The sequence below is a fragment of the Pelodiscus sinensis genome, chromosome 6, assembly GCF_049634645.1.
Source record: "Pelodiscus sinensis isolate JC-2024 chromosome 6, ASM4963464v1, whole genome shotgun sequence".
Lineage (NCBI taxonomy): Eukaryota > Metazoa > Chordata > Testudines > Trionychidae > Pelodiscus > Pelodiscus sinensis.
Window position 1 is genome coordinate 44,377,363 of NC_134716.1, and position 27,421 is coordinate 44,404,783.

Genomic DNA, 27,421 nt, shown 5'->3' on the forward strand with positions numbered 1-27,421 from the left:
AGTTTATCAATAAGAATATCATGCGAGACCGTATCAAATGCCTTACTAAAGTCTAGGTATATGACATCCACCGCTTCTCCCTTATCCACAAGGCTCGTTATCTTATCAAAGAAAGCTATCAGATTAGTTTGGCATGACTTGTTCTTCACAAACCCATGCTGGCTATTCCCTATCACTTTATTACCTTCCAAGTGTTTGCATACGATTTCCTTAATTACCTGCTCCATTATCTTCCCTGGGACAGACGTTAAACTGACCGGTCTATAATTTCCTGGGTTGTTCTTATTCCCCTTTTTATAGATGGGCACAATATTTGCCCTTTTCCAGTCTTCTGGAATCTCCCCTGTCTGCCATGATTTTTCAAAGATCATAGCTAAAGGCTCAGATACCTCCTCTATCAGCTCCTTGAGTATCCTGGGATGCATTTCATCAGGACCTGGTGACTTGCTGACATCTAACTTTCCTAAGTGATTTTTAACTTGTTCTTTGTGTATCCTATCTTCTAAACTTACCCTCTCTCTGCTTGTATTCACTACGTTAGGCACACCTCCAGACTTCTCGGTGAAGACCGAAACAAAGAAGTCATTGAGCATCTCCGCCATTTCCAAGTTCCCTGTTACTGCTTCTCCCTCCTCGCTAAGCAGTGGGCCTACCCTGTCCTTGGTCTTCCTCTTGCTTTTAATGTATTTATAAAAGGTCTTCTTGTTTCCCTTTATGCCTGTAGCTAGTTTGATCTCATTTTGTGCCTTTGCCTTTCTAATCTTGCCCCTGCATTCCCGTGTTGCTTGCCTATATTCCTCCTTTGTTAGTTGTCCTAGTTTCCATTTTTTATATGACTCCTTTTTTATTTTGAGATCATGCAAGATCTCCTTGTTAAGCCAAGCTGGTCTTTTGCCATATTTTCTATCTTTCCTACACAGCGGAATTGTTTGCTTTTGGGCCCTTAACAACGTCCCTTTGAAATACTTCCAACTCTCCTCAGTTGTTTTTCCCTTCAGTCTTGCTTCCCATGGGACCTTACCTACAAGTTCTCTGAGCTTATCAAAATCTGCCTTCCTGAAATCCATAACCTCAATTGTGCTGGTCTCCCTTCTACCTTTCCTTAAGATCATGAACTCTATTATTTCGTGATCACTGTCCCCTATACTGTCTTCCACTTTCAAGTTCTCAACTAGTTCCTCCCTATTTGTTAAAACCAAATCCAGAACAGCTTCTCCTCTGGTAGCTTTTTCAACCTTCTGAAACAGAAAGTTGTCTCCAATGCAGTCCAGAAACTTATTGGATAGCCTGTGCCTCTCTGTGTTAGTTTCCCAACATATGTCTGGATAGTTGAAGTCTCCCATCACCACCAAATCTTGGGCTTTGGATAGTTTTGTTAATTGTTTAAAAAAGGCCTCATCCACCTCTTCCACCTGGCTAGGTGGCCTGTAGTAGACTCCTAGCATGATATCACCTTCGTTTTTTACCCCTTTTAGCTTAACCCAGAGACTCTCTACACAGCTATCTCCTACGTTCATCTCCACTTCAGTCCAAGTGTGTACATTTTTAATATACAAGGCAACCCCTCCTCCCTTTTTTCCCTGTCTGTCCTTCCTGAGCAAGCCGTACCCTTCCATACCAATATTCCAATCATGCGTCCCATCCCACCAGGTTTCTGTAATACCAATGATATCATAGTTGTATTTATTGGTTAGCAATTCCAGTTCTTCCTGCTTATTACCCATACTTCTCGCATTTGTATATAGACATCTAAGATACTGATTTGATCTTGCCTCCCTGTTGTGCCCTGACCCTCCTTTCTCCTTGCCATTATAGGCCGTAGTCCCCCCCATTTCCAACCCATCTCCCAGTCCCGCACATTCAGCACTTACCTGTGGGCTTTGCTCACCTGCCCCCGACAAACCTAGTTTAAAGCCCTCCTCACAAGGTTAGCCAGTCTGTGTCCAAACAAGGCCTTCCCGCTCCTGGAAAGGCCTGCCCGCACCAGAAGCTCATGTTCAGATAATTTGGCTTGACTAGTTGAGACGATTGCATAAACCTCCTTTGCAGTTTTCTGTAGGCTTATATGAGTGAAAAACACTTATGAAGAACATTGTCCTTAGGTTATAAAAACTATTTTATGACTTTATTCTCCCAGCTACTTCCTTAGAAGCACTAATGCAAGCATGTCTATATCTTCAAGTGGCATAGCAATCACTATTGTGGTGCATTGCATATTAAAAATTAAAAGTTATAGGGTTTAATTACTGGGTTTAATTTTTTAAATAATGAGTTTAAAAATCAAATGAGAATAAAAGGTATATTATGTACCAATTGTGATGGCATGGCAGGTTCTAATTAAAAATAAAATATTCGTAGACATGAAATTGCCAGGGAAACTATGGGTTTCATTACTGCTTTAACTGCCTGTGTTTGGAAAATATGAAAAGATGTTAGCTGTTTAATGCGCTAATTTATATTTTTTATGGAATGGAAAACTCAGTGCACTAGCCTCATAAAGAGAAGTTAACCATGAAGCTGTACCAGCATCAGGTTTGTTATTCTGGTTTTTTTAAATTGTGAATTTATGCTTGAGCACCATCTGAATGTAGTATTGACACATGTGGGACCAAACCCTGACCCATTCCATGCAGCCAGAAAAAGGGAGTACCCCAGAGTACTAAATAAACTGGCTGATTAATCTTGGGGATGGCTGGACCGGATACTCATTTCATAGGGAAGGAGATACAAATGATGTATTTCTTGTTCCCTCATCCTGCTCAAACAGTAGGACAAATTTGTTAAGATTTCTCACTGTTACTATCCCCATTTCAGCTTCACCAGTGGTAATGCTATGTTCTGAAGATCGGCCCTGAGCAGAGTTGTTTGCTTAAAACAACAAAGGGCTTAAAACACCAGGGCTACGTCTAGACTGGCATGATTTTCTGCAAATGCTTTTAACGGAAAAGTTTTCCGTTAAAAGCATTTTCAGAAAAGAGCATCTAGATTGGCACGGATGCTTTTCCACAAAAGCACTTTTTGCGGAAAAGCGTCCGTGCCAATCTAGACGTGCTTTTGCACAAAAAAGCCCCGATCGCCATTTTCGCGATTGGGGTTTTTTTGCACAAAACAAATCTGAGCTGTCTACACTGGCAAAAAGCTTTTGCGCAAAAGGACTTTTGCCCGAACGGGAGCAGCATAGTATTTCCGCAAGAAGCACTGATTTCTTACATGAGATGGTCAGTGTTCTTGCAGAAATTCAAGCGACCAGTGTAGACAGCTGGCAAGTTTTTCCGCAAAAGCTGCTTTTGCGGAAAAACTTGCCCGTCTAGGCACAGCCCAGTAGTAATCTGAAGCCTGGTGTATATTAACACTATCCACCAGTAGAGCAGAAATGATAATAGGGATTGTGAGAAATTTTAGCAAACATTTCTTGGTGTACAGAGTTAGGTCTAAATTCTCCTCTGGTGCAAATGATGCCAACTCCTATTAACTTCAGTGGGGCTTACTCCTGTTTAAAGTCAAGAAGTAACTGGGTCCATGTTGAAAGAAATCTTTTTCATCCAACTTGACATGTTCTTCCTCCACACATCTATGGGTCAGTGACATATTTTTCTTATAATGAGGTGATAATTTGATATAACACAGCCTAAATAGTACAAATATCTTCATTTATTTAAAAAAGTTACATTTGATAGGCTAAAATTATATTTTGATGTACTGGTAAACATTATCAGTCCCAAGGCTACTTCTATTATCCCCTTGCTCCAGCTCAGTAAATCTTCTGGGATGGCACTACACTGACAAAATCTGTCTATTGTAGTCCAGAGGTGAAATCTTCTCTTGACAGTTTAACTGAAATACCACTCAAGAAGAAATAAAAGAAATAATTTCTTGTGTGCATAGAGCTTAAATACTCACACAGTTATGAGGCAAAGCTTCACTGAAGTCAATGGGAGTAAAAGAACTTAGATAAAAATTAAAGTCCAGGTCATGTCTCTTAGCTCCGTGAATCTGTCTCAGGTGCCACAGAACAAGGGTGGGGGCTTCTACTTCCATAAAACTGGCCTAGGTCTCATCCTTTGCAGGGTTCACTGTGGATATGCGCCTCAGTAGTATATAGAGTAATTTTGGTTTTGTTCATGCTATATACTCATCCTAAGATATGGATCTCTTGATGGTTGAGAGCTTGTTGATCACCTGATGCTGGTTTTCTTCCTTATTTCCAGTTTCTGAATCGCATTCGAGGTAGCTAAAATATATTAAATACTCTCCTAATATTTCTTTACCATGTAAACAATGGCAGTATTTGCCAAAGGGATATATTTGAATACCAGTGAAAGGGGAATTTATCTGTGTGTTATGAAGTAGAGGAGTTGTCCATCAAACAGTCTCCTTAAAAAACATGATTCTTGCTATGAATATATTGAGAACCCATGTGCTAACAAAACAAATTCTGCTTTCTACATGCACAGCAAAATATAACTTGCATTTTGATGATGTTTCAAAACCATTTTTGAGGATTATATCATTTTATAAGCCAAGCTGCAAATAAAATATGACTAAACATACCATAAAATATCATCCATGTCTAAGATCCAGCTGGCAAGGAGCATAGTTTTCAATAAGGGCAAATAATGTAATAACTATATACATTTCCATATCCGATATGAGCACTGAAGTCACCAAGATTACACTAACAATCATATAATGTTTGATACATGCCAGAGGCACTTCTTGATGTCCTCCAATAAGTTTGGTGACAGGAGAAATTAACAACGATAAAGGCCATGCCAATTGTCACAATACTCTTCAGCTGAAAGACAATCTCTCTATTCCTTTTTAGCAGTAACCAAGGGCCTACACCTGCACATGATCCAGTTCTTATTGAAGTCAATAGGAGTTTTGCCATTAATGCCAACAGAAGCATGATCAGGCCTTTAGTAAGAGGCTGAGCACCCACTGAATTCATTGAGAGTTGAGAGCATTCCATACCTTAAAGGACAGGGCCCAGAGTGACTTCAGCAGTGTTTTGAAAAATATTTTAAAATACTTTTTCTTTTGTTTACTAACTGGCAGGTTGGGTGGCCATTCCTTTGCTAACCTGAATAGACTTTTGATTCCTTTGTACTTCAGCTCCACTGATTTTAGCTCTTTATTTTAACAGGTTGTTTAAAACAACTGAAAGAACTCAATGTGAGTTTTAATAATTTGAAGAGCATCCCTCCAGAACTGGGAGACTGTGAGAATCTGGAAAAACTGGATTTGTCTGGAAATGTAGAACTTACAGAGCTCCCATTTGAAGTAAGATCTCCAACTGCATTTCTTGTATCTGATTTATTTGGGCTGTAAGATATTTCATCACATGCAGCATAAATAGAGATTCTTACAATCTGATTTCACATACCACTCACACTTCAACAATGCAGTTTTAGTAGCACTGTCACTGAAAATATCTTAGAGACAGAAAAGAGCCGTATGGAATGTCTGTCTACATTTGCTCTCGTGCATAAAGGAGGGAAAGGGGCCAAAAGGGATTTTGCATGTTATTGGAGGCTAAGGGAAAGCTGCTGAAGGCTTTCTACCAGGAAATATAAGTATGTGTTGACAGATATATTATCCATGTAATGTTCCAAGTTGCAACCCCATATCTATGGGATAATATTTGTTAAAGGAACATGGTGCTGTCCCAAGCCAGTAATGCTTATGTTGCCATGAACAGCAAAAATGGACTGGAAGAAATGTAGGTATTTGTTACTCCTGAGGATCAGAAAGAACTACTCTGAAATAGTTAGTTAGTGTAAAAAACAATTAACTGATAAGCCTGGTAGGAAGACAGCAGTGTAGAGGGTGAAGGGACAGGCAGGAGCCAGTACACACGGGAAGCCAACTTTTAGGTTGGGGCACTGTATGTGCTGATTTGCGGAACCGACTCCTCCCTTCCCCTGCTCTGCTGCCTCTCTACCAGAGGCAGCAGCATGGGGCGGAGGAGGAGGGTCAGACGGCATGCCGGCCGCAGACAGGAGGTGACACAGAGGTAGTAGCACGGAGTGGCAGGGGCTCCTTGGTAGTGGGGCTGGGAGTACACATCTGCTGGCTCTGGCCCTGCTCCAGGCCCTGCCCCCGGGGACAATCGAATAATCACGTAATCACTTGGATTTGGTGGGGTTACATAATTATTAAATTAATCGATATCTCATATACCTACTCTGAATAGCATTGTGATGGTCCATAGGGAGACACCTAGCCCTGCAACAACAGAACATCACCTACGTTCAATGTGTGGTTGTCTACTCATTACTATATATTACTATATGTACTGAGTGTTTTGACTGGTGTTTGTTATTTAAGGCAGCCATTTGGTCTAAAATATTTATGGTGAAATTAAACAAAATTACTAATCTAGAAATTTCTTGAACCCTCATGTGTCTAGATCTAGAATTTTTTAAAACTTTTCAGTACTCTTGTAGGTCAGAAGTTTGGGTGGAAAGTAAGTGTTCAGTAGTGTAGTGGGGGGTAACTGAGGCAAGTTTGTCTCCCAAAGCCTCATTTCACAAGCAAACATTGTGTATTGGCATAAATTACAGCATCAAGCCAGTCAACAAATACCACATGTGCCTGTCTCTCTGTCTTTATCATCTTTATTCTAGTGTTTTGGGTACCTGCCTGTAATGTAGGCGATCTAATTTTGAATCCCTATTCTAGAGCATATACTTCAACTGAGTGCTTTAACCAACAGGCTATTGGCTATTCTGAAGTAGTTGCTTTCAGTCTCTCCTCTGAAAGCTCTCCGACTATATGGAAATACATAAATATTCATTGGATAAGAAAGAGGGTGATTAATGTACTTACTTGTGGGGTAGGATATGTGGATTTAAATCTGCTCTCTAATTCAGACATAAACACACAAATAAGATATTTGCTTGGGAATTTTAAATTTTAAAACGTAATCACCTTGTTCCATCAGTTTTTCAGCTCTGATTGCGCCAATCAAAACACATCTTTCATTCTTCTTGTATCCTGGCCTTCCTTCTCCTTGATTGACCATATCTTTTCATAATAAAATTTTCCCATATCCTTGGAGGATGGCTAAGTGCTCATTCCAGTTCCTGTTGAGTATCACTTGGCAACAACTGTACTCCATCAGTTGTCAGTGAGCCTCACTACATGCCCAGCCTATTGCATTTTGCCATACCTGCTCTCAACAACAACATTCTGCACTCCACTCTGCTGTCTGATCACTTCACTGGGGACTCGGTCATGGGTTGGAATTCCCAGTATTCTTTCCATCGCCCTCTCTGTGACAGATAGTTACTGCTCCTGTCTTTGTCTGTGCCCATGTTTCACTGTCACACAACACTGCTGGAAATACTGTTGTGTCGAAGAGGCCGGTACACATTGCTTTGCTGATTTTTCCTTGGAGGATATTCTTGATAGATATCCTGAGTGTCCACCAACCTGTTTTGTTTTCTTTGTGAGAGTTCACCTTCTTGATCATGGTACAGTAAAACTCCCAACAGTCCAGCTTCCAATAGTCCAGCACTCCTGATAGTCCCGCATCAAAATGGCAAGAGCCTAGTGAATGAGCTTCGGCAAAAAATTAGTCACAAGGTAACAGCGGCAGCAGCTGAACTGAGCAAAAAGGGTAAAAAAGGCTTAAAAAAACTAAAACATTACAGTATACTGTATACAGTATGTACAACAAAAAGGGTTAAGAATACTTTATATACAGTATATAATGTATACAGTATATATATATAACCAATTTATAGTACCTCCTGATAGTCTGGCATATCTGATAATCCGGCACCACCAAGGTCCCATAGGTTCTGGATTATTGGAAGTCTACTGTACATGTTAATTTCTTGGCCTAAATAGACAGTGCTCAACTTCTTCTATTTGTTTTCCCCTGGTTGTTATTTGGGCTTTTGGCAAGGTATCAGACTGCTTACATTTTGTTTTGGAGTGGTTAATTTTCAGTCCAATCAACAATTTGGTTGTTTTTTGTGTTGAGTTCTCGCAGCATTTTCTGTGGTTGGAGGGTATTTTCAGTGATCAACAGAATATTGTCTGCAAATCTGAACTGCTCTTCATTGATGTTGATTCAACCCTTCCAATTCATCCACCTTGTTACCATTTTGAGGAATGCTGTGAAAAGTTTTGATGAACCCATGTCTCCTTGTTTCACATCTTTCTTAACTGGGCTGCAAAGGGGAGTATCAAGTAAAATTATATCTGTAATGCAGTCAAAATTTGCTTCCTTTTAATAGTTTGATATAGTTTGTGTTTATCCCCTGCTCTGCAAAAGCTTTCAGCACTGCATTGATCTCTGTGTTGTATAATATTTTTTCATAGTCAATGAAGGTAGTACATACAGGGAATTTGTATTCCCTTGAGGGTTCCAGTAGCAGGTTTATAGTGAAAATATGGTCAATTGTGCTGAAATGCCTTCAAAAGCTTGCCTGCTTTCTTAGCTGCTGCACGTCCAAATTCACTTTTTTATTTTGGTAAAAGGCTTGTAGACATGTCAGAGTCGGCATATTGGATGATAGTTCTTTAGATCTTTACAATCATCCTTCTTGTACAACAGAATGGCATTGGATTCCTTCCAATTAGATGCTGTCTTCTATGTTTCCAAGAGGTCTTGGCCTCCAACTCTTATTTTGATTGTCAATCCATCTTTACCTGGGACTTTTTCATCCTTTATTTTGTAAACAGCATGTTGATCTTTACTGACAAGGACCGGGAGTATGTGTCCATTAGTCTGTTGATGTGTTGAAACTGGGATATTTATTTGAGACACAAACAGTTCAGAATAGAAATCTTTGCAGACTGCTTCCATGCCTGTTCTGTCAATTACTGTTTTTCTGTCCCTGTTCTTCTGCACTATTATTATTGACCTGTACAATGTCAATTCCCCTTTTGCATTTTTTGAGGCTTCTGTGATATTCAGATATTTTAAAGAGCCTTTCATTTCAGTATTTCATGAAGTCTTCCCTTAGTCATCTTCTTATAAACTTGCAGAGGAGGGAGTACTCAAGTTTGTCACCATAATTTCGCTTCATATTTCTCTGCTTCTCTAGCAAGTTTTGCATTTCCTCTGAGATTATTTCCTTCACTCTTTTTGATCTTTCTTTCTCTACTAATTTCATGCATTGCCTCAGCTTATCAGCGAAGGTTTTATAATGTTCATCGCAGTGATATATAAAATTCCCACCTTCCTTAAAAGTGTTCACTTTCAAGATTGCTTTGTCAAGTATTTGTGAGCCCTGTCTCTGATTTGCCATCTGTAGTACTTTCTTTTCCACCTTTTTGTTGAAGTTGAGCCATGTTCAGAGCAAGCAGTAGTCATTATTTGTGTTAAGTGATGGTGATACCGAGATAAATGGTCAATCTTGTTCTTGTTCTTCACATTAGGCATGATCCATGTCCATCGCTTCTTTGCCTTCTTCTTAAACCAGCTGTTACCAATGAGCATTTCTTTTGTTTCTACAAGAGATGCCAGTTGCTCTTCTCATGGATTCCATTTGCCAATGCCATACCTTCCAATGAACTTTTCACCTTCTTTTCCTCTTCCAACTTTGGTGCTGAATCTCCCATCCCGATTGTTTATGTGCATTTTTGAGCAATGGTTTCCTTGAGCTCCTAATAGAATTCTTCCACGTCATCCTCTTTGCTTGTGCTTGTGGCAACATAGAACTGCATCATCTAGAGGGTGCTGTTCTTGTTCAGTTGGAGGTGTAGCACTCTGAAGTGTTATGACCTGAACTTTCAGGAGATGAATTTCAAAGACCATTCCTTGTTGATGATGAAGCCAGTTCCTTCAGTGGTTCTCATGCCTTCTCCTTTTCCCAACATGATGGTAATTTTGTCTTTCTTTCTCTTTTCTTCATGTTTCTCAGAGATCAAGGATGTTTCAGGCTGTCCTTGCCTTCTCCTTCATTAAATGTTTGATCATGTTGTCTCGTATCAGTGTCCTGCTGTTATAAGTGGAGAGTCAGAGAGCAGTCCTTTTTCTGGCCCCTGAGGTTCTTAACAGTCTCTCATTGACTGAACTCCCTACCACCGTCATAGAACAGATCAAGGATCACAAGAAATTGGGGCCTGTTTATTCATGTTATTTTAAACCACATTTGTTTAAAGTAGTAACATCACCTTTGCTAATGTAATATTGTAATATATACAAGATTTCTGAGAGCATCACTGAGAGGTCAAATTGGGGCCAATTGCTTAGAAATAGGGCTATTTATAACCCAAAACTGGTCATCCTCCTCTTTAAGGCAGTACAAATCAGTCACAAAGAGCACTTCTGTTTGCTATACTGGCCAGCAAGAAGTCACATAAGCAATCCCTTAGGCATTCCATCTTCTTCTGTGCCACAACCAGTACCACACTTTACACAGATGAGAGGCTATGACAACCAATCGCACCAAATCCAAACAGGTTCTTCCAATACCAAAGGACCAGCCACATTCCCAGGTCAATTTATTTATCAGATTTTACCCAAAAGAGCTGGCTGTGCCAATCATTTAGAATTTAAAATCTAAAGATTTATTAATAAAAGAAAGGGGGAAAAAAAGGTTGATAATAAAATTGTCAAAGAAAACAGATTACATACACCAAAGTTTCTGGTGTAAGCTGGTAGCAGAGATGGAATAATCTGCTGTTTCATAAGCCTTGGGAATATATCCTTTGTTAGGATGGGTCATCAGTCCTTCTGGGCTCACTTCATAGCAAAGTTGCTCCTGAAGTGATGAGCTGGAGTAAAGACAAATGGAGGAACCTCTAGGGCGCTTTTTACAACCTCACCCATGTGGAGGGAATTCCATTGTTCTTGCTTTGTGAAAGTACTTCCCAAAATGGAGTTTGTCACATTAGCAGGCATGACTCAGTCCTTAGCAGCCATTGCTTATATGTTGTTCTAAAATTCCTCAGTTGTGGATTTGCACAAGGCCATTGTCAGTCAAATACTCTGATTCACTTGACTAGCCACCCATTCTCAATAAGTGAGCAAAACCTGTTGATATCTCTCAGAAGGATGTATTTAGAATACCAGTGCATAGCCATTACTTATAACTTCAAATACAAAAATCATACGTGCATATGGATAGCATAAACAGAATGAGTAAAACATAAGCTTCCAATCAACTCCTTCCTTGGCCCACTTTGTACAAAATTTGTGGCAAGCATACAAAAATGTTGGCACAAATGTGTGTCTGACATCTCATTGTTAGATGGGCAAGAGATGGTAGCTAGGGCAATCATATGTCCTGTTTCTATAGGGACAGTTCTGATATTTGGGGGTTTTGTCTTATAGGCTATGTCTAGACTACAGGGAAGATTCGAAAGCAGAGCTTTCGAAAGTGAAAGTAGTCTAGATGTGTTTTTTTTTCTGCAACCCTTCCCTTTTTTGAAAAGCTGCACGAACTTCATTTTTTCAGGGAAATTTGCATATTCTCTTTCAGATCTTCCCTGTAGTCAAGATGAGCCCATATAGATGCCTACTAGCTTACCCTTATGCTTGTTTTTCACACTTGCTATCTTGTCACCCTAATGGTAACTAACAATAATTGCTTCTACATGATTGAAAAATATTGAAATAACTGGTACTTGGTACCGATAGAGAAAGAGGAAAAGGTAAGCATTTCAAAATATAATCCTAAAAAAGATGAACATATTTACTTCTGAAAATTACCAGTTGGGCTGAAATGAGTCATTCACAAGATAAATATCACAACCTCCAGTATGACTATAGGGAACTCTGTGTGCGGGAAGGAAAGCGGGGACGTGGAGGTGGGTGGACAAAAAAATTATCCCTAAAAACACTAATAGATTGTCATTTGCAAAGTTCAACTTTTATTTGACTTTCAAAATCCTTAAAAATTCTTCCTTGGAAGATTACAGAAATGTACAACTTGAAGGAAGTAATATTCTCCACTGTAAAACTTGCTTGAGAGAAATAATGACAAACTTCAACGCAGCAGAAATGATCAAAGTCTAATTTTACCTCCAGTATTGTATATAGAATAATAGCCAGGGAGAACCTGATAATATATATGATGATGGATTCAGGGAGACCGATAACATGCCTGTAATTCAGGCAAGAGTTTCTGACGGCACCATAAAAAGTTTATGAGATCATCAGAACTCTGAAACTGAATTACATCTTCAGTAATCAAGTCTCCCTACTCTCTTTCTATCCATTTTCTTTATGGCAGCTGTAGAATATATAGTAGTTTTTGAGCTTTTAAGGCAATTTATTGAGGAATTTCATAAGGAGAGAATTCTGGATTTTTAAACAGATACAGAAAGAAAATATTGCAAACTAAATGAATTAGAGGGGAAAAATTAAGTTGTGTATGTCACATAATACCTGCTACCACTTTCTACTTAAAGATGGCAAAAGCATTGCACATCTTCGACCTGCTCCACCTTGAATTCCATGCATAAATCATCCACTTGCGCCCCACTCATTTGACAACCAGTTATCCAATCTGTAGGCACAACTGCTGTGTTCTGGGATTGGAATATGTGCACACACATTTTTGATGGTGCACCATTTGCTCCTATTTTTAACATTTTGTTCACAATGAAAAAGGATTTGCATAGGCCCAGAGTTTGCAAGATAAGAGATACATGTCAGGAATTGTTGGTAGTTTTTTAGGGGGTCAAATGGGGAAGGTACTAAGCCCCTGCAACTCATGTTGACTTCAATATACGATCCAGCTGGAATTAGATGTGCAGCACCTTTAAAGATAAGGACCATTAACAATACATGATCACTTAGGTCTTTTACATAACATTTAGCTGTGTGGATGGTATTGTACCATTGTACAGAAATTATACAGTTAAGTTTTTTTTCCCCCCCAGAACTACTGTACTTGAAACTGAGGTTCGCTGTAGTCAACTATTCTGCAGTGTGAATATTGATATGATTTTGCACTTTTATATCATTACTCCACACAAAAAAATCCTCCCAAAGGCCCCCAAAAGTCTGTATTATACGAGTTATGTGACTGCAAACTCAAGAACTCAAAAGTTAGGAAATGTGAGAATTAACACACACTTATTTCTGCCCCTCTTTCCAGATGCATTATGATATACATTTTAACTACACAAATGTACACTATTTTTTCCACAGGTAGCTTGTGCTTCGAGTGCTTTACTAGTACTCTATAGGAATGCCAGCATACTATTCTGGCCAATTGTTTTAGTGTGCTTACAGCTGTCACAATGAGTGAAACTAGGTAGATTGGTACAGGACCATTTTGCTGATCTAGCAGCATCTACCTTGGGAGATTCTGCTGGCACAACTATGTCTATAGGTGCTGAAAGTAGCCATACAGGAGGTGCTGTAGCACCCTCAGGTTTTGCTCCCGATGTCCCAGCTGCCAGGCCTGCTTTGCTGCCATTCCTAGGTCCTGCTTGGCTGCTGACCCTGGGGGCTCAGTGCAGTCCCCAGGATCCTGGATGGCTGTCCCGCATGCAGGACTCCTGATCACCGTCCACCCCTCATGTGGGACTCCTGACTGCCAGCCCTGTGGCTGGCCTGAAGGTCTACACTGCCTGCCTGGCATTCTGCTTGGCCACCCGCCCTGTGGGTTCTAATGCAAGCTCTGCATGCAGGGCTCCATTTTGCCACCAGGCCTACATATGAGAGTTTAGGGCTCCACTTGGCTGCTTGCCCCATGTCCAGAGGCTCTGTTGCTGGCCTGGAGTTCCAGCCACTGACCTTGCATGCAGGGTCTTATTTCTAGGGTATCCTGAGGATCACAGAAAGGCTCAGGGGAGGGGGATGCAGGTCAGCACCCTCACTTCAAGAATTGGCTATGTCAGTCAGGGATTATACCTCTTCACTCCCCCTGTCTGACGTAGCTGTGCTGGCAGAGGTCTGTAGCATAGACTTACCACCAGAGTCAATAAGCATTACTTTGTGTGAGTTAGGAGTTGTAGGATCATGGCATTTGTCTCCGATGTCTGGGTGTCCCTCCCTCCCTATCCTCATTAGGGGACAAGTCCTCTCCTGGTGTAAACTATCATAGATTCATTGCCTTCTATGGAGATGTACAATTGATACTAGCTGGCGATCTGCCCTGTGATGTCATCTTCCCCAAAATCATGCTGTCTTCATATTGGGATATATCTGGAACATAAAGAAAGATTAAAAAACAAAACAAAACATCCCTCCACAACCATTTTCGTAGCACATTTTAATGAACAGATATATAATCTATTTTAAAAGTCTCGTGAGACAGCATACATTATATTTTAATATAGCTGATTCAGGTGAAACCAAGCTAATGCAACAATACTAATTTTTAAAAAAATGCTTTTGTTCCAGTCTAGACATATCTTTTGTGTGCATATACAGCAGACTAGAAACACCTTGAAAACTGGTGCCTGAAGCTTTGGGATTGAAATGACTAGCACTTAGACTTAGATTTCGAGTCACTGTAACTTGGCTCTATACATACAATGGGGCAGAAAACTATGCAGGGTGGAGGAGTATATTTTTCCTATGTGCCTTTAAAACAAGCACGCAAAATCTATTCAGAATTATAGCAGCTCAGGTCTCATGTCAAAATAATTGGCTCCCTCTATTATTTTGCAGCAGTGTTCTTTATTGGGATATCATTATGGTTAAGACATAGAACCAAAAGTCTGGAGATTGAGATTGTCTCACAAATTTCTTGAATTACCTTAAGCAAGGCGCTACTGTTATTTGTGCCTCAATTTCCTCATCTAGGAAAAGGGATTTATAGATTTCAGAGAGATTGTAAAGATATATTAATTAATGATCACACTGTACTCTGAGAATCTAAGAAGGAATGAACTATATAGACCCAATTCTTCTTTTGCTGACCATAGGAATTTACAATATGGACTAAAATGTATGTGAAAGAAGAAGTAGGACCAAGCAATATTCTAACTACCAAGTCTAGATGCAAATTAATGTAACAACATATCCACTGCAATTTGTTTTCTTAAGAATTATGGAGAATGTAAATGAAATATATACTATAGTGTGCCTTCATATATTTTTGTATGTACAGAAACTGATCTGACTTCATTCCTAAGTGTATAGCTTTGAACAGGTGACACCTTCAACTATAATATTATTGCATCACCTCCTCAACATTTCTAACATCTCTTCTTAAGTACTCTTTTTGTGCTGGTATTTCATAGTGATATCTGTACTACTTGGAAGGGCCAGAACTCTGATCAATTCAAACTTCTTCACCTTTAGAGGCATTCCTACTACTTAGTTTATTTATTTTAATTCACTAAATCTGTCTCTGATATTTAAGAAATATTTAAGAAAAGCTGTAAACAGCTACTTTGGATTTGCCGTTCAAGGAAATCACATTTAAAAATGATAACCAAGGGTGCAGCATGGTTTTCTGAACTTCTTATGCAGTGAACTTCTTATGCAGTGAGAGAATCCCAGCAGGTTTGTGCAGCCTGAACAATTCAGAGTGAATGAAATGGCGAAGAGTATTCGAAAATATAATAAGAGGGTGTAAAAATGTGCACGTAGATAAAATATCTTGAGCACCTTGAATAAATTAATCAAAAGTAGTAAACTTTGCTCCAAGCAGCATATTTTTGTTTATATTTAATGTAAGGTGTAACATTTCTGCACTGTGTGTGTGTGTGTGTGTGTGTGTGTGTCCACACCAGTATTATCATGTGCACTTGTATGTATTTTAATTTTATCACTTAACATCCGGCCTCCAAAGTTCAGAGAGCTAGGAGATCATGTTTTCTTTTTGGCATGCTGTAATCTTAGTGTAACAGGTGGTAATCTTGTTTTGATGTATTGCTGCACAGAAGGGTTAAGATAAAACCAACTATAAATGAGAGTAAAGTTTTTAGAGCTTTTATTAAACCCAATTCAAAAGCATAGGAACTTGTATACAATCCAAGGACCACTATGATCATCTGGTCTGTCCTGCTGTCTAACATAGGCTATAGAACTTCCCCTAAATAATTCCTGAAACATTTTTTTTAGAAAAACATGCAGTCTTGTCACTGAATGCAGCATCCACTACAGTCCTTGGTAAATTGTTCTCATGGTTAATTACAGCCACCATTAAAATGCATACTTTATTTCCCAGCCTGAATTTATATTTGATACAGTTTTTCTATTTTAATTGTGGGTGGCTGAAAAAATACAAGAGTAATTACTCCTCCTTATTCACATATTCAACTTTTCTGACACACTTTACCCTAACAACATGGAAACCATTGATATTTTCTGTTACCCAGAGCACAGGCAAAGGATTTGGGGATTGGTGGTGGCTAGGACCTAAAAGCATTTTTTTAAAATGAGGATTTAAGATTTAACAACAGAGTCTTGGTATCGTAGGCCTGTCTTAGCCAGTAATCCCATTTAACCCTGGGACTATTTGCAAAGCAAGATATTTTTCTGCCTGAATCAGGCCCTATGAAAGTAAGAAAACAGTTGGGCATAAAACATACTGCTGGATATTATTTGGTTTCCATTTATTTTCCTTTTTTTTTGTTTTTGGAGGAAGGGGGACAATAACGTGTTTCTTTTCTCTCGTTAGTCATGGAGAAAAGACTCAGTCACAACTCCTGTTAACGTCAACTGCAGTTGAAGTTGGTGGGTGGTTTCACAACTTAAATCAGGAAATATAAGTAAAATTCTAAACCCCAGTATTTCTAAAGCCCTTCCTTGTTTATTATCACTCAAACAATCACAAAAGACAAAAACACGTAAACTGGAAACACTGGAATAGTTCTCCAGAGACTGCCTTACTTTAATCAGCTGGAAAGGAAAAAGGCTCATCTTTCCTCTGAACTTCACCTTCCCTTTATATTTCTCTTCTAGCAGCCTGTTTCTAGCCTGTTGACTGTTTACAAGATGCAAGACCTTTACCTTGTTACAGGAGTTTTGACTGAGTACGGAGTGAAGTATTGGATCACAAGTAAAAAATGAACTTTATTAGTGTGAAAGTCATTTGAGTTTGGTTTGTGTACAGGTATAGAATGAGAAAACTGTGTGCATTGGCTATTTCTTCAGGGAGGAAGTAGCAAATCAGTGTGGCAAAATGCTTACTCTGGGTGAAATCTGGCTTCTACTAAAATTAGTTGCAATGGGACCAGCATTTCACAGTCTACGTTTTGCAGTTTAAGAAAAGTGCACTTGCTTATCTTTGCTGACTTTCTGTTCAAGAGAAATTTATCTTGCTTTTGTTGTTCAAACTCATACTTGCCTGCAAAGATTAAAAGGTTTTTTTATATGGCAAATCCATGTAAAACTCATGCCAAATTTCAGACTATTATAACATTTGCCAATATCCTGTCAATCCAAGATAAGGAACAGCTGCTTTGCAAAACTGGCATAAGATATAATACCAGACATTAGCAGGAGTGTGTGAAAACTGAAAAGGGGCAGGTGCAAAGGTGTTAGTTTTCAGAGGAGATACACAAAGGCATTAGCACTGTATGAGTTTTTATAAATGTTTTTAAAATATGAGAGTAAAGAAAAGCATGCAGATGTGTTAGGAAACAGGAGTAGGTAGCTAGACAAAGGAACTTCTGTGTCAATTGACGTAGTTCTTGACCATGTGATTAAAACAATCTTATAATTAATATATCACTTCAAAGACATTATTTTCCTCTACCACACCAAGTCATTTGCCAGTAATATCTCTGCCTTGTTAGAGAACTGATCGCTTTTTACTTTGTATTGTGATACCAGCGACCTTTAACTTCCATTTGAATTTTAAACAAAAGTAACCTCACCTTCTACAAGCACAGAGTGGAAATGGCACAATGAAAACAAACAAGCAAACCTTTGTATAAACAAAAAATCTTTTCCTGTGTCTGTCTTCCCCTGGGATGTGCAGCACCTTAAGGGATTGAAGGGGGCAAGGGAAAAAGCAAGTCACTTCTACACAATGGTCCATAGAGTCATATGTTCTTATGAGTGAAACAAGTAGGCTACGTCTACACTGGCCCCTTCTTCAGAATAGCCATGATAATTTAGAACTTCGGAATAGGGAAATGTGCGGGGGATTTAAATATCCCCCGCGGGATTTAAATAAACATGGCCGCCGCTTTTTTTCCGGCTTGGGGAAAAGCCGGAAAAGAGTGTCCAGACTGGCACAATCCTCTGGAATAAAGCCCTATTCCGGAGGATCTCTTGAAAGTAGGAATAAAAGATCCTCCGGAATAGGGCTTTATTCCGGAGGATCGCGCCAGTCTGGACGCTCTTTTCCGGCTTTTCCCCAAGCCGGAAAAAAAGCGGCGGCCATGTTTATTTAAATCCCGCGGGGGATATTTAAATCCCCTGCGCATTTCCCTATTCCAAAGTTCTAAATTAGCATGGCTATTCCGAAGAAGGGGCCAGTGTAGACACAGCCGTAAAGTGCAAGGAGTAGGGATAGCATAACTGGTTCCTAATCCTGACTGGAGTCTCTGGGTAGTACCAAATATTAAATAAGAATTTATTAAATTAATTACTGAGTACATTATTACAAGTTAATTTTTAAAGCTGTTTGCAACATTTAATGCTGTTAACCATGAATTTTTGTATATCCTCAACAGTCTGTTGTGGGCAGGAAGATGAGACGCAGTGCTGTCAGCAGACAGTGTACAATGTCAGTGGCTGCAGATGGTGCACTCTGGGCCTGGATTTTCTCATCAGAACCTAGGACTAGCTGGCTCTCCCTGGTTAATGAGCCGAGTTGGGTTACGACAGAATTGCCTGATTTGCTGGCCTGACTGTTGGCTGGAAGGAGCCATCAGGTGTGCTTTTAATCCTAGCAGTAGTGGCAGGCTGCTGACAACTTAATGCTTACGCTTGCAGCTGTAGACATGTCTGTGTCTGCCTTGTGCCCAGTACTGCTCTTGTCTTATTTCTTACAGCTCCAGCCCTGCTGCCTTGCTCCAGCTCTGACTCCTGGTCCCTGGCAGTAGCTTTGAACCTTAACTCAAATTAAAGCTGTGGTCTTTGTGATGCTTCGAGGTTTCACCTAAGCCACAAAGGGATTCTCCCATTTGCCTGCCCTAGAACCTTGGGCGCTTTGGTGTTATGTGGCTCAGAGCCCTGACACTAACAGCCTGCTTACAATATAGTGCCCTCATCCTGCTTTCTGCCAGTGGGGTTGCTCCTTGCAGACTGACATCAACAGGTTTTTCAATCCCAAGTCTCTCCAAAACCATCTTCCATGCACTGTCCAGTCACTCACTGGGTACTCACAGAAATTATTATGTTCGCTGCCTCCAAAGAGACAGAGCTTATGCAGAGACAAACACCTACAGAATCTATATAGAGCATTCTTAAAACTGAAACACCCACCCAGAGAAGTGAAAAAACAGATTGAGAGAGCCAGAAGAGTACCCAGACATGAACTACTTCAAGACAGGCCAAGAAGAGAAAACAACAGAATTCCACTTGTCATTACCTATAGCCAACAACTTAAACCCCTCCAATGCATTATCAACAATCTACGACCTATCCTGGAAAATGACCCCTCACTCTCACAGGCCTTGGGGGGGAAGGCCAATCCTCGCTTACAGACAACCACCCTAACCTCAAAATTCTTTCCAGTAACCAAGCAACACATCTCCATCATAATCATCCAGGAACCCACCCCTGCAATCAGCCTTGGTGCCAACTCTGCCCACACATCTACACAAGCGATTTCATCACTGGACCCAACCACATCAGACACTACATCAGAGGCTCATTTAACTGCACATCCACTAATGTGATCTATGCCAGCAATGCCGCTCTGCCATGTATATTGGCCAAACTGGACAGTCTTGACGGGAAAGAATTAATGGACACAAATCAGATATCCAAAAAGGCAACACACAGAAACTTGTTGGAGAACACTTTAACCTGCCTGGGCACTCATTAATTGATCTCCAAGTCATGGTGCTGTTTTAGGCCAATTCTACAAGCCAAATACACAGGGAAGGGTTGGAACTTAACTTTATTTACAAGTTTGATTCTTATCAGAGAGGAATGAATAAAAATATCGGCACTCTCCCACACTAGCTTCCACATCCTAATGACTTAACCAAACAAACAAACAATGGGCACCTAGGCTATGTCTACACTGGCAGGTTATTGCGCAAGTATGGCCTTTCTTGCTCAAGAATCCGCAGAGCGTCTACACTGCTCGCCCGCTCTTGCGCAAGGAAATTTTCAGTATGGCGTGGTAAGAGACAGCTCATTGCGCAAGAGCTACGCTGTTTTCTATCCGGTATAAGCTCTCTTGCGCAGATGCTCTTGTGCGCAAGAGGGCAATGTGGACATTCAGCAAACACGTACTTGCGCAAGAATTGGCCTCCAGTAAAAAACACAGGTGGCCTCTCCAACACTCCATACGGGCAATCACCACTCATTGGTTCCCTCTAGTTGCCCTCCCCCCCCGTTAAAGGCACAGGCACACAGCACAGCCATGTACCACGTGCGGCCCGGGTAGCAGCCAGGTGGAGCAATGGCAGCTGCCCAGCCTCAGCCAGGTCCCTCAGACCCCACCAAGGAGCCACCCCAGAGCACCCAACAGGCCCACAGGGGCACCAAGCGGTGGGCTCCATGCTGGAGCACCATTGAGGTGAATGTCCTCCTGGACCCCAGGTCCAGGAGGAGATATGCCGAGATCTTCTCCTGGATGGCCTAGGCACTGGCCGCACAGCAAAACCTGGCCCAGACCCTGGAACAGGTCCGGGCCAAGGTGAAGGACCTGCGCCTTACCTATGTGTGGGCCAGCGAGTGTGGGGGCGGCGGAGCCACTGCCTGTCCCCATTACCACTACCTGCAACACATCCTGGGGGACACAGAGGCCAGTCCCCTGCTGGCCCAGGTGGACACAGCGGTGGCCACCCCAGTGGTCTGACCCAGGGAACTGAAGGGGGAGGAGGAAAGTGACCAGTCCACGGACGAGGAGGACGAGGCGGCAGAGGACAGCAGCCAGACCCCACCACCCCGGCCCAACAGCACTCAGGTCGTGTCCTGGGCATCCTCAGAAGCTGGCGAGGGATTGTCTGGTGAGTGCAGTGGCTACCATTTACAAGTTTTCTGGGAGCAGGGGGGGCCACAGGATAGGGGAGAGGTAGCGGCACATGGCACAGCCTGGCCACATGCTGTGCAGAGGCATGCAGCATGTGCAACCTCATGCAGCTAGGGTTGCCAGGTGTCCAGTTTTGAACCGGACAGTCCAGTATTTGAGCTTTCTGTTTGGGAAACAAATTGAGAGGCTATAAATGAGAAAATATAAATGTCCGGTATTTTCTAACTAAGATGTAATGTAGATTGTCATGTAATATCAAGTGTGTCCGGTATTTTTGTTGAAACCATCTGGCAACCCTACATGCAGCCAGACCAAGTGGCACACAGAAGCAGCAACTAGCCCCAGCACACGCCTGGGACCCCAGGGATTCTGCATGACCAGACCTGGGGTAGGAGGAGGAGGATCTGGCCAGGAGTAGGCCAGCCCCAAGGTTGCAGGCCTGACCCCACACAGCCTAAAGGGTGCTGCACACAGCACACATGCATGGCCACCTCTGGGACATTGTAGCTTCCCCCGGGGAAGGCACAACAGGCCTCCCCCCCAGCACATGCAGCCTCCCTGGGGGCTCCTGGGCCACCTTGGGACCCCCCCCTCCGCTGCTCCAAGGGAATTCCTCCTCGCCAGCCACTGGGCATCGTGGCACATGACGTGCTAGGAGGAGGGCCCAGGGCGCCCAGAACACCATGGGGCAGAGTTCACTGACCATGTTGCTCTCCTCTGCTTCTCCTGCAGTGGGACCCCCTGGCAGCAAGGTACCTTTCAGCCCCATCCCACCGGTGCCAAGGATCCATGGCCCATTGCAGTGCTCCCGGGACTGCCACCACCTGCTCCGCCGCCACATCTGCACGATCGAGCGCATGGAGTGCGCTCTCACAGAAGATCTGTGCAGATGCGGAGTGGCAGGAGCGGGTGTGGGGCCAGTACCTGGAGCGCTGTGACCATGTGTGCACTATCCTGGGCACGATCGCAGAGCAAATGGGCCCTGTGCAGCAGCCCAATGCTGCCAGGCCCCCCTCTGCCATCCCCAACTCTCCCCCCACTTCTCCTCCTGCCTTGCCCATGCCACCTCCTGAGGTCCCCCACCCTTGGCACCTCCTGGTACAGCCTGCCCCAACTTGGCACGAGGGGCATCGGCTCCCGTGCATCCGTGGGGGAGGGAGAGGCCCTCCCAGTTCAGACCCCCCTCCTTCCCACAGTCCACCCCCTTCCCTTTGTAAATAAAAGTGCCTTTTCCTAGCTCAGTACATGCTATTTATTGGGAGGTGAGGGAAGAGTGGCGAGAAGGATTGGTGATGGGAATGGGAGGTGGAGGCATGGAGAGAGCCCTGCGCTTGGAGGCATAGGTGCAGCCTACTGTGGGGCCTGGTCCAGCATCACCCGGAGGGCTTCCCGGACCAACACCTCATCGCGGTTCGCCTGTCAGGTGGCAGCCGTCTGGGGCTGCTGGTAGGCCTGGCCCTCACCAGCCATCCACCCTGGGTGGAAGGCCTTCCCCTTCCCTTCAATAATGTTATGCAGCACACAGCACGCTGCGATGACCTCCGGGACATGCTGCACCCTCATGTCCACGTGGGTCAGGAGGCACGTGAAGTGTGCCTTCAGACGCCCGATGGTGCCCTCTACGGGGCTGCGGGCCTAGTCCAGGTGGGAGTTGAAGGTGGCCTGGCTGTGGTCCAGTCGGCCCATGTATGGCCACATCAGCCAAGTCATCAGGGGGTAGGCCGCAACCGTCACAATGCAGACCTGCATCCTGACTGCCCCAATGCGGAAGTCCTGCTGGGGGAAGTAGGTGCCCTCCTCTAGCCTGTGACACAGGCCTGAATGCCGGAAGATTCGGGCGTTGTGGGCCTTGCCAGACCACCCCACATATATGTCCATGAACCGGCCCTGGTGATCCACAAGTGCCTGGAGCACCACTGAGCAATAGCCCTTCCGGTTAATGAACCAGGCTGCTCGGTGCTCTGATGCCCGGATGGGTATGTGGGTCCCATCAATGGCTTCCCCATAGTTCGGGAACCCCAGGCTGGTGAAGCCAGTGATGGTAGCATCCAGGTCACGAGGGAAGATGACCCTCTGGAGCAGTACATCATTGATGGCGCAGACAACCTTCAGAGGGGCACATGGGAGCACAGGGGATGCAAGGAATGAGACACAGTAGGTACATGGGCCCTTGGGATGTGCTGCCTCCCCTCCTTGGATAGCTCCTCCCCCCACACAGGGCCAGGGCCCTCTGCCCGTGGGGGTTTCTCCCACCAGTGGACCTGTGTGCGGGAGGAACAGCGTGATTCCCCCCCAGGTGTGGGGCTTCCCCCTCCCTATACAGCCTCCCCTCCCAGGTCTGGCCCCTTCTCCCCCCCGGGAAAAGCCCGTGGTCCCCCGGGGGCCTTACCTGCTGGACGACCGCGCCGACAGTGGACCTGCCCACCCCAAACTGGTTCCCCACAGAGTGGTAGCTGTCCGGGGTGGCCAGTTTCCATAGGGCAATTGCGACGCTCTTCTCCACGGTGATGGCGGGGTCAAGACAGGTGTCCTGCCTCCAGAGAGCAGGGGCAAGCCAGGTGCAGAGCTCGTGGAATGTCCCTCTGTGCATCTGGAAGTTCTGCATCCATTGCCTGTCACCCCATTGTCCCAGCATGAGGAGCTCCCACCAGTCCCGCACTGGTGTCATAGCTCCAGAGGCGCCTGTCGGTGGTGGGGTGCAGATGCCCGAGCCCAGCTGCAGCCGTGGTGAGGTCCTGCACGTGCTGCCCAGTCTCCAGTTCCTGCTGGAGCACTGTGGCTCTGTGATGGAGGAGCTCCAGAGCCTCTATAATGTCCATGAGTGGACGTTGCTGGCTGGGGTCCTCCTCCGGCTCCATGGCTGTGAAGGTGGCAGCAAGAGTGCCCGGAGCACTTGCCAGGAACAGAGGTGACAGGCACAGCTGTGGCTCTTGCTCCCTCGAAAGGGGTGCCTGAGCACGCAGCCACAGGGAAACAGCTGTCCAGGAGTCCCTTTAAGCATGATTCCCAGTGGGGGTCCAGCGCATGCCCAGAGACACTGCTGGTGACCTCTTGACATGGCCGAATTTCTTCCGGAGACACATTCTTGCGCAAGGGCTTCCTGCCAGTGTGGATGCTTTCTTGCTCAAGAGCTCAGTGTTCTTACACTGTGGTTCTAGCCAGTGTGGACGTTTGCTTGCACAAGATATTCTTGTGCAGTAACCTGTCAGTGTAGACATAGCCTTAGAGTTCTTATCAGCAAATTGTTCTTATCCAATTCACTATTTTTTTCTTTTTTTCCCTCTCCCCTTCCCCCACCTCATTTTCCCTTATTTATACTTGGATCTGGACATCTAATACTCCAGAAAAATCTGAAAAAGTGGATCATACCTATGAAAGCTCATGATACCATCTTCATATTTTGTTAGTCTTTAAGGTGCTGCTAGACTGTTAGTTGTTTAAGTTTTTCCAGTTACAGACTAACTTGGCTACCCTTCTGAAGTTTTTGAACCAGCCTGTTAGTTTAACTGAGTATTTCAACCTCCAGTTTAATATACAGCACTATGATTTTTTTAATAAAACAAGAATGAAGAATTAATAAAGAAGCGAAATTTGACAAAAAGTAAGAATAGAAGATACAAATATGGTTATAAGTGAAATAAAAAAAACACTTTAAGTGACTAAAACAACTTCAGCAAGTTACAGTCTTTGTCCAAGCAGGTTTTTCACCTACAGTCAGTTCCATTTACTCTTGATTTTCAGGCCAAGAGGATTCACATTTCATGAGCTCAAGGGCACTATTTCCCCTTTGTCACCCAAATGAGGGATGGCAAAATGGCTTTTTTTTTTACTTGGCCTGTATTTCCCCATAATCTGTTGTCTCTGTTTCAAGAACCAGAAAGTTTCCTAGGAGTTCAGGCTTCATCCCCTATTGTGATTAAGTGGGTCACCCCACCAGGCTTGAGGGCTTAGTTTACCTTACATGAAAATGTTCTTTTTATTGTCCTCCTGAGGTATATCTGGTATTTGCATTGGAGACCCTGGAAAACAGGTGAAACATTATTCTTTGTCTAGGATGGGCTGATACACTGTTTGCTACATACTTTTTAGGAACATATTTTAATACTGATATATCATACTACAATATTCATGACCAATGTGTTGTTAGTTTGCATGACACCTCACATGACAGATTATGACAACATTGTTTTGAGGCAATGAATATGTGAGGCTTAATGTCAGTTATGGTTTGATGTACCCTCTGACATTCGGTAATGAAAGATTCCCACCTTCTAGCTACTGCTGATCTGACCACCAGGCCTGACTGCCCATGTCCTAGTTTGTGACACCCAGCTCCATTTTATTTTTCCATTTTACATGAATGGTGCCGTGTCTGTATTTTTTCAGTGTCAGGCAAAGATTGGGACTTAAAGGTGATCAAATTGGCTGATGCTGTGCCTACATATAATGGAAGCGATGTTAGTGGCTTGATGGAAATAGATTGAAGACATATTAGAGTGGTTACTGCTTCTGTTGTTCAAGAGGGTTTTTCATAAGAAACATAAGAATGTCCATACTGAGTCAGACCTGCTACTATGCTGTCTTCCAACAATGGCCAGTGCCAGATGTGACAAAGGGTATGTCTACACTACCCTCCTAGTTCGAACTAGGAGGGTAATGTAGGCATACCGCACTTGCAAATGAAGCCCAGGATTTGAATTTCCCGGGCTTCATTTGCATAAGCGGGGAGCCGACATTTTTAAAACCCCGCTGGTTCGAACCCCGTGCAGCGCGGCTACACGGGGCACGAACTAGGTAGTTCGAACTAGGCTTCCTAGTTCGAACTACCGTTACTCCTCGTGAAATGAGGAGTAACGGTAGTTCGAACTAGGAAGCCTAGTTCGAACTACCTAGTTCGTGCCCCGTGTAGCCGCGCTGCACGGGGTTCGAACCAGCGGGGTTTTAAAAATGGCGGCTCCCCGCTTATGCAAATGAAGCCCGGGAAATTCAAATCCCAGGCTTCATTTGCAAGTGTGGTATGCCTACTTTACCCTCCTAGTTCGAACTAGGAGGGTAGTGTAGACATACCCAAAGGGAGTGAACAGAACAGGGTAGTGAATTATCAAGTGTCCACTGTGGAAAAACTTTAGGTGATTCTGGGCCCTCAACTGAATCCAAGGAAGCATTGATTGCTAAAAGTGAAGGTTTCTGTCTGTCTGATTAGATTCATATTATGAACTTTTCTTTTTCATTTATGAATTGGTTGACTGGTCTAACCTGTTTCTGCCTCACTTCCTCATTGGCTCTCTGTGGGCAACTTCATTCTCCCTTTCCCTTTATATTCCCCTCCATCTTTCTCTCTTTTCCTCTCCTCTCAGATCTTAGCGGGAGATACTCATATACTCCACAGAACTGAGCCCTGTAATACATCAGAAGTGACATGGAATGCACAATAAATCTCATACTATGAAATTAATGGCTAGTAAATTTAGGGAAAAAAAATAAAGAAATGCTTCTTCACACAGCCAATAAGCAGCCTATGAAATCCACTTCTGTAGCATGCCACTGACCAATTATTGTGGATGAATATTAGAAAGCCCTGGATAATTTTATGAACAATATCATTTATAGTTATGCTGGCTATGATATGGCTAACTAAATCTCATTCTTAAGGGTATAAACAGATCATTTCATGGCTAAAGAAAGATTTTTGTCACCATGTAAAGCTTTGCAAAATTAATATTGGATATTTGTTTTATTGATATATTGTGGTTTGGGATTTTTTTCGTCTTTCTCTGACATATCAGGTATTTGGCAATTGTGAGGGGTAGTCTGTTGTACTGGATATGGGCCGATGTGATATTGCTAATCCTATGTTGCAATGCTTTTACTAGAATGAATTGATAGCTTGATATTTGGAGGGACAGGTGGGTGCTTCTTAGTCCTTGTTCCCTCAGCTGTACTTTGGTTGCAGTTGTTTATTTCTGGAAATCTCTCTTGGGGGCAGGAATAGGGTCAAAGAAAATCCGATTTCCTGAAATTACTTTTAATACAGTTGAAAAAATTTCATCCTCACAAGCTGGCACCAAGATCTCAAAATATTACATAATACAAAATGGTCTCTGAAAAGATGACTAGAGGCAATGAAAAAATGTATAAGGAACTTGGTTAAAGGCCCTTCTATTGCAGTTAAGAACAAATGGAGTACAGGAACTAGAGAAGAATTAAAAAAAGAATTTAAGTTTTTAGAAAACAAATCATCTTAATGTTTCCCACTGATCAAACTACATTACCAAAGCAAATCTTGAAACTTGAACAGGACTTTTAAATTAAGTTGAAAAGCAGAGTTATTTCAAGAGATGTGCCACAGGACTGAGAATCAGGAACTCTGGGTTTTAGAGACTCTTAGT

At 42.9% G+C, this 27,421-nt stretch overlaps 1 protein-coding gene across 3 annotated transcripts in view; it reads left to right on the plus strand.

Annotated features, from left to right (window-relative positions):
* LRRC2 (leucine rich repeat containing 2) overlaps positions 1-27,421 on the plus strand; it is a 361,338-nt gene that overhangs the window by 307,501 nt on the left and 26,416 nt on the right. For all 3 annotated transcript variants that reach the window (XM_025187890.2, XM_075931850.1, XM_006129375.4), the window contains exon 5: positions 5,147-5,283. In XM_025187890.2, the coding sequence (XP_025043675.2) occupies positions 5,147-5,283 (137 nt within the window). The remainder of the gene's footprint in view (positions 1-5,146; positions 5,284-27,421) is intronic.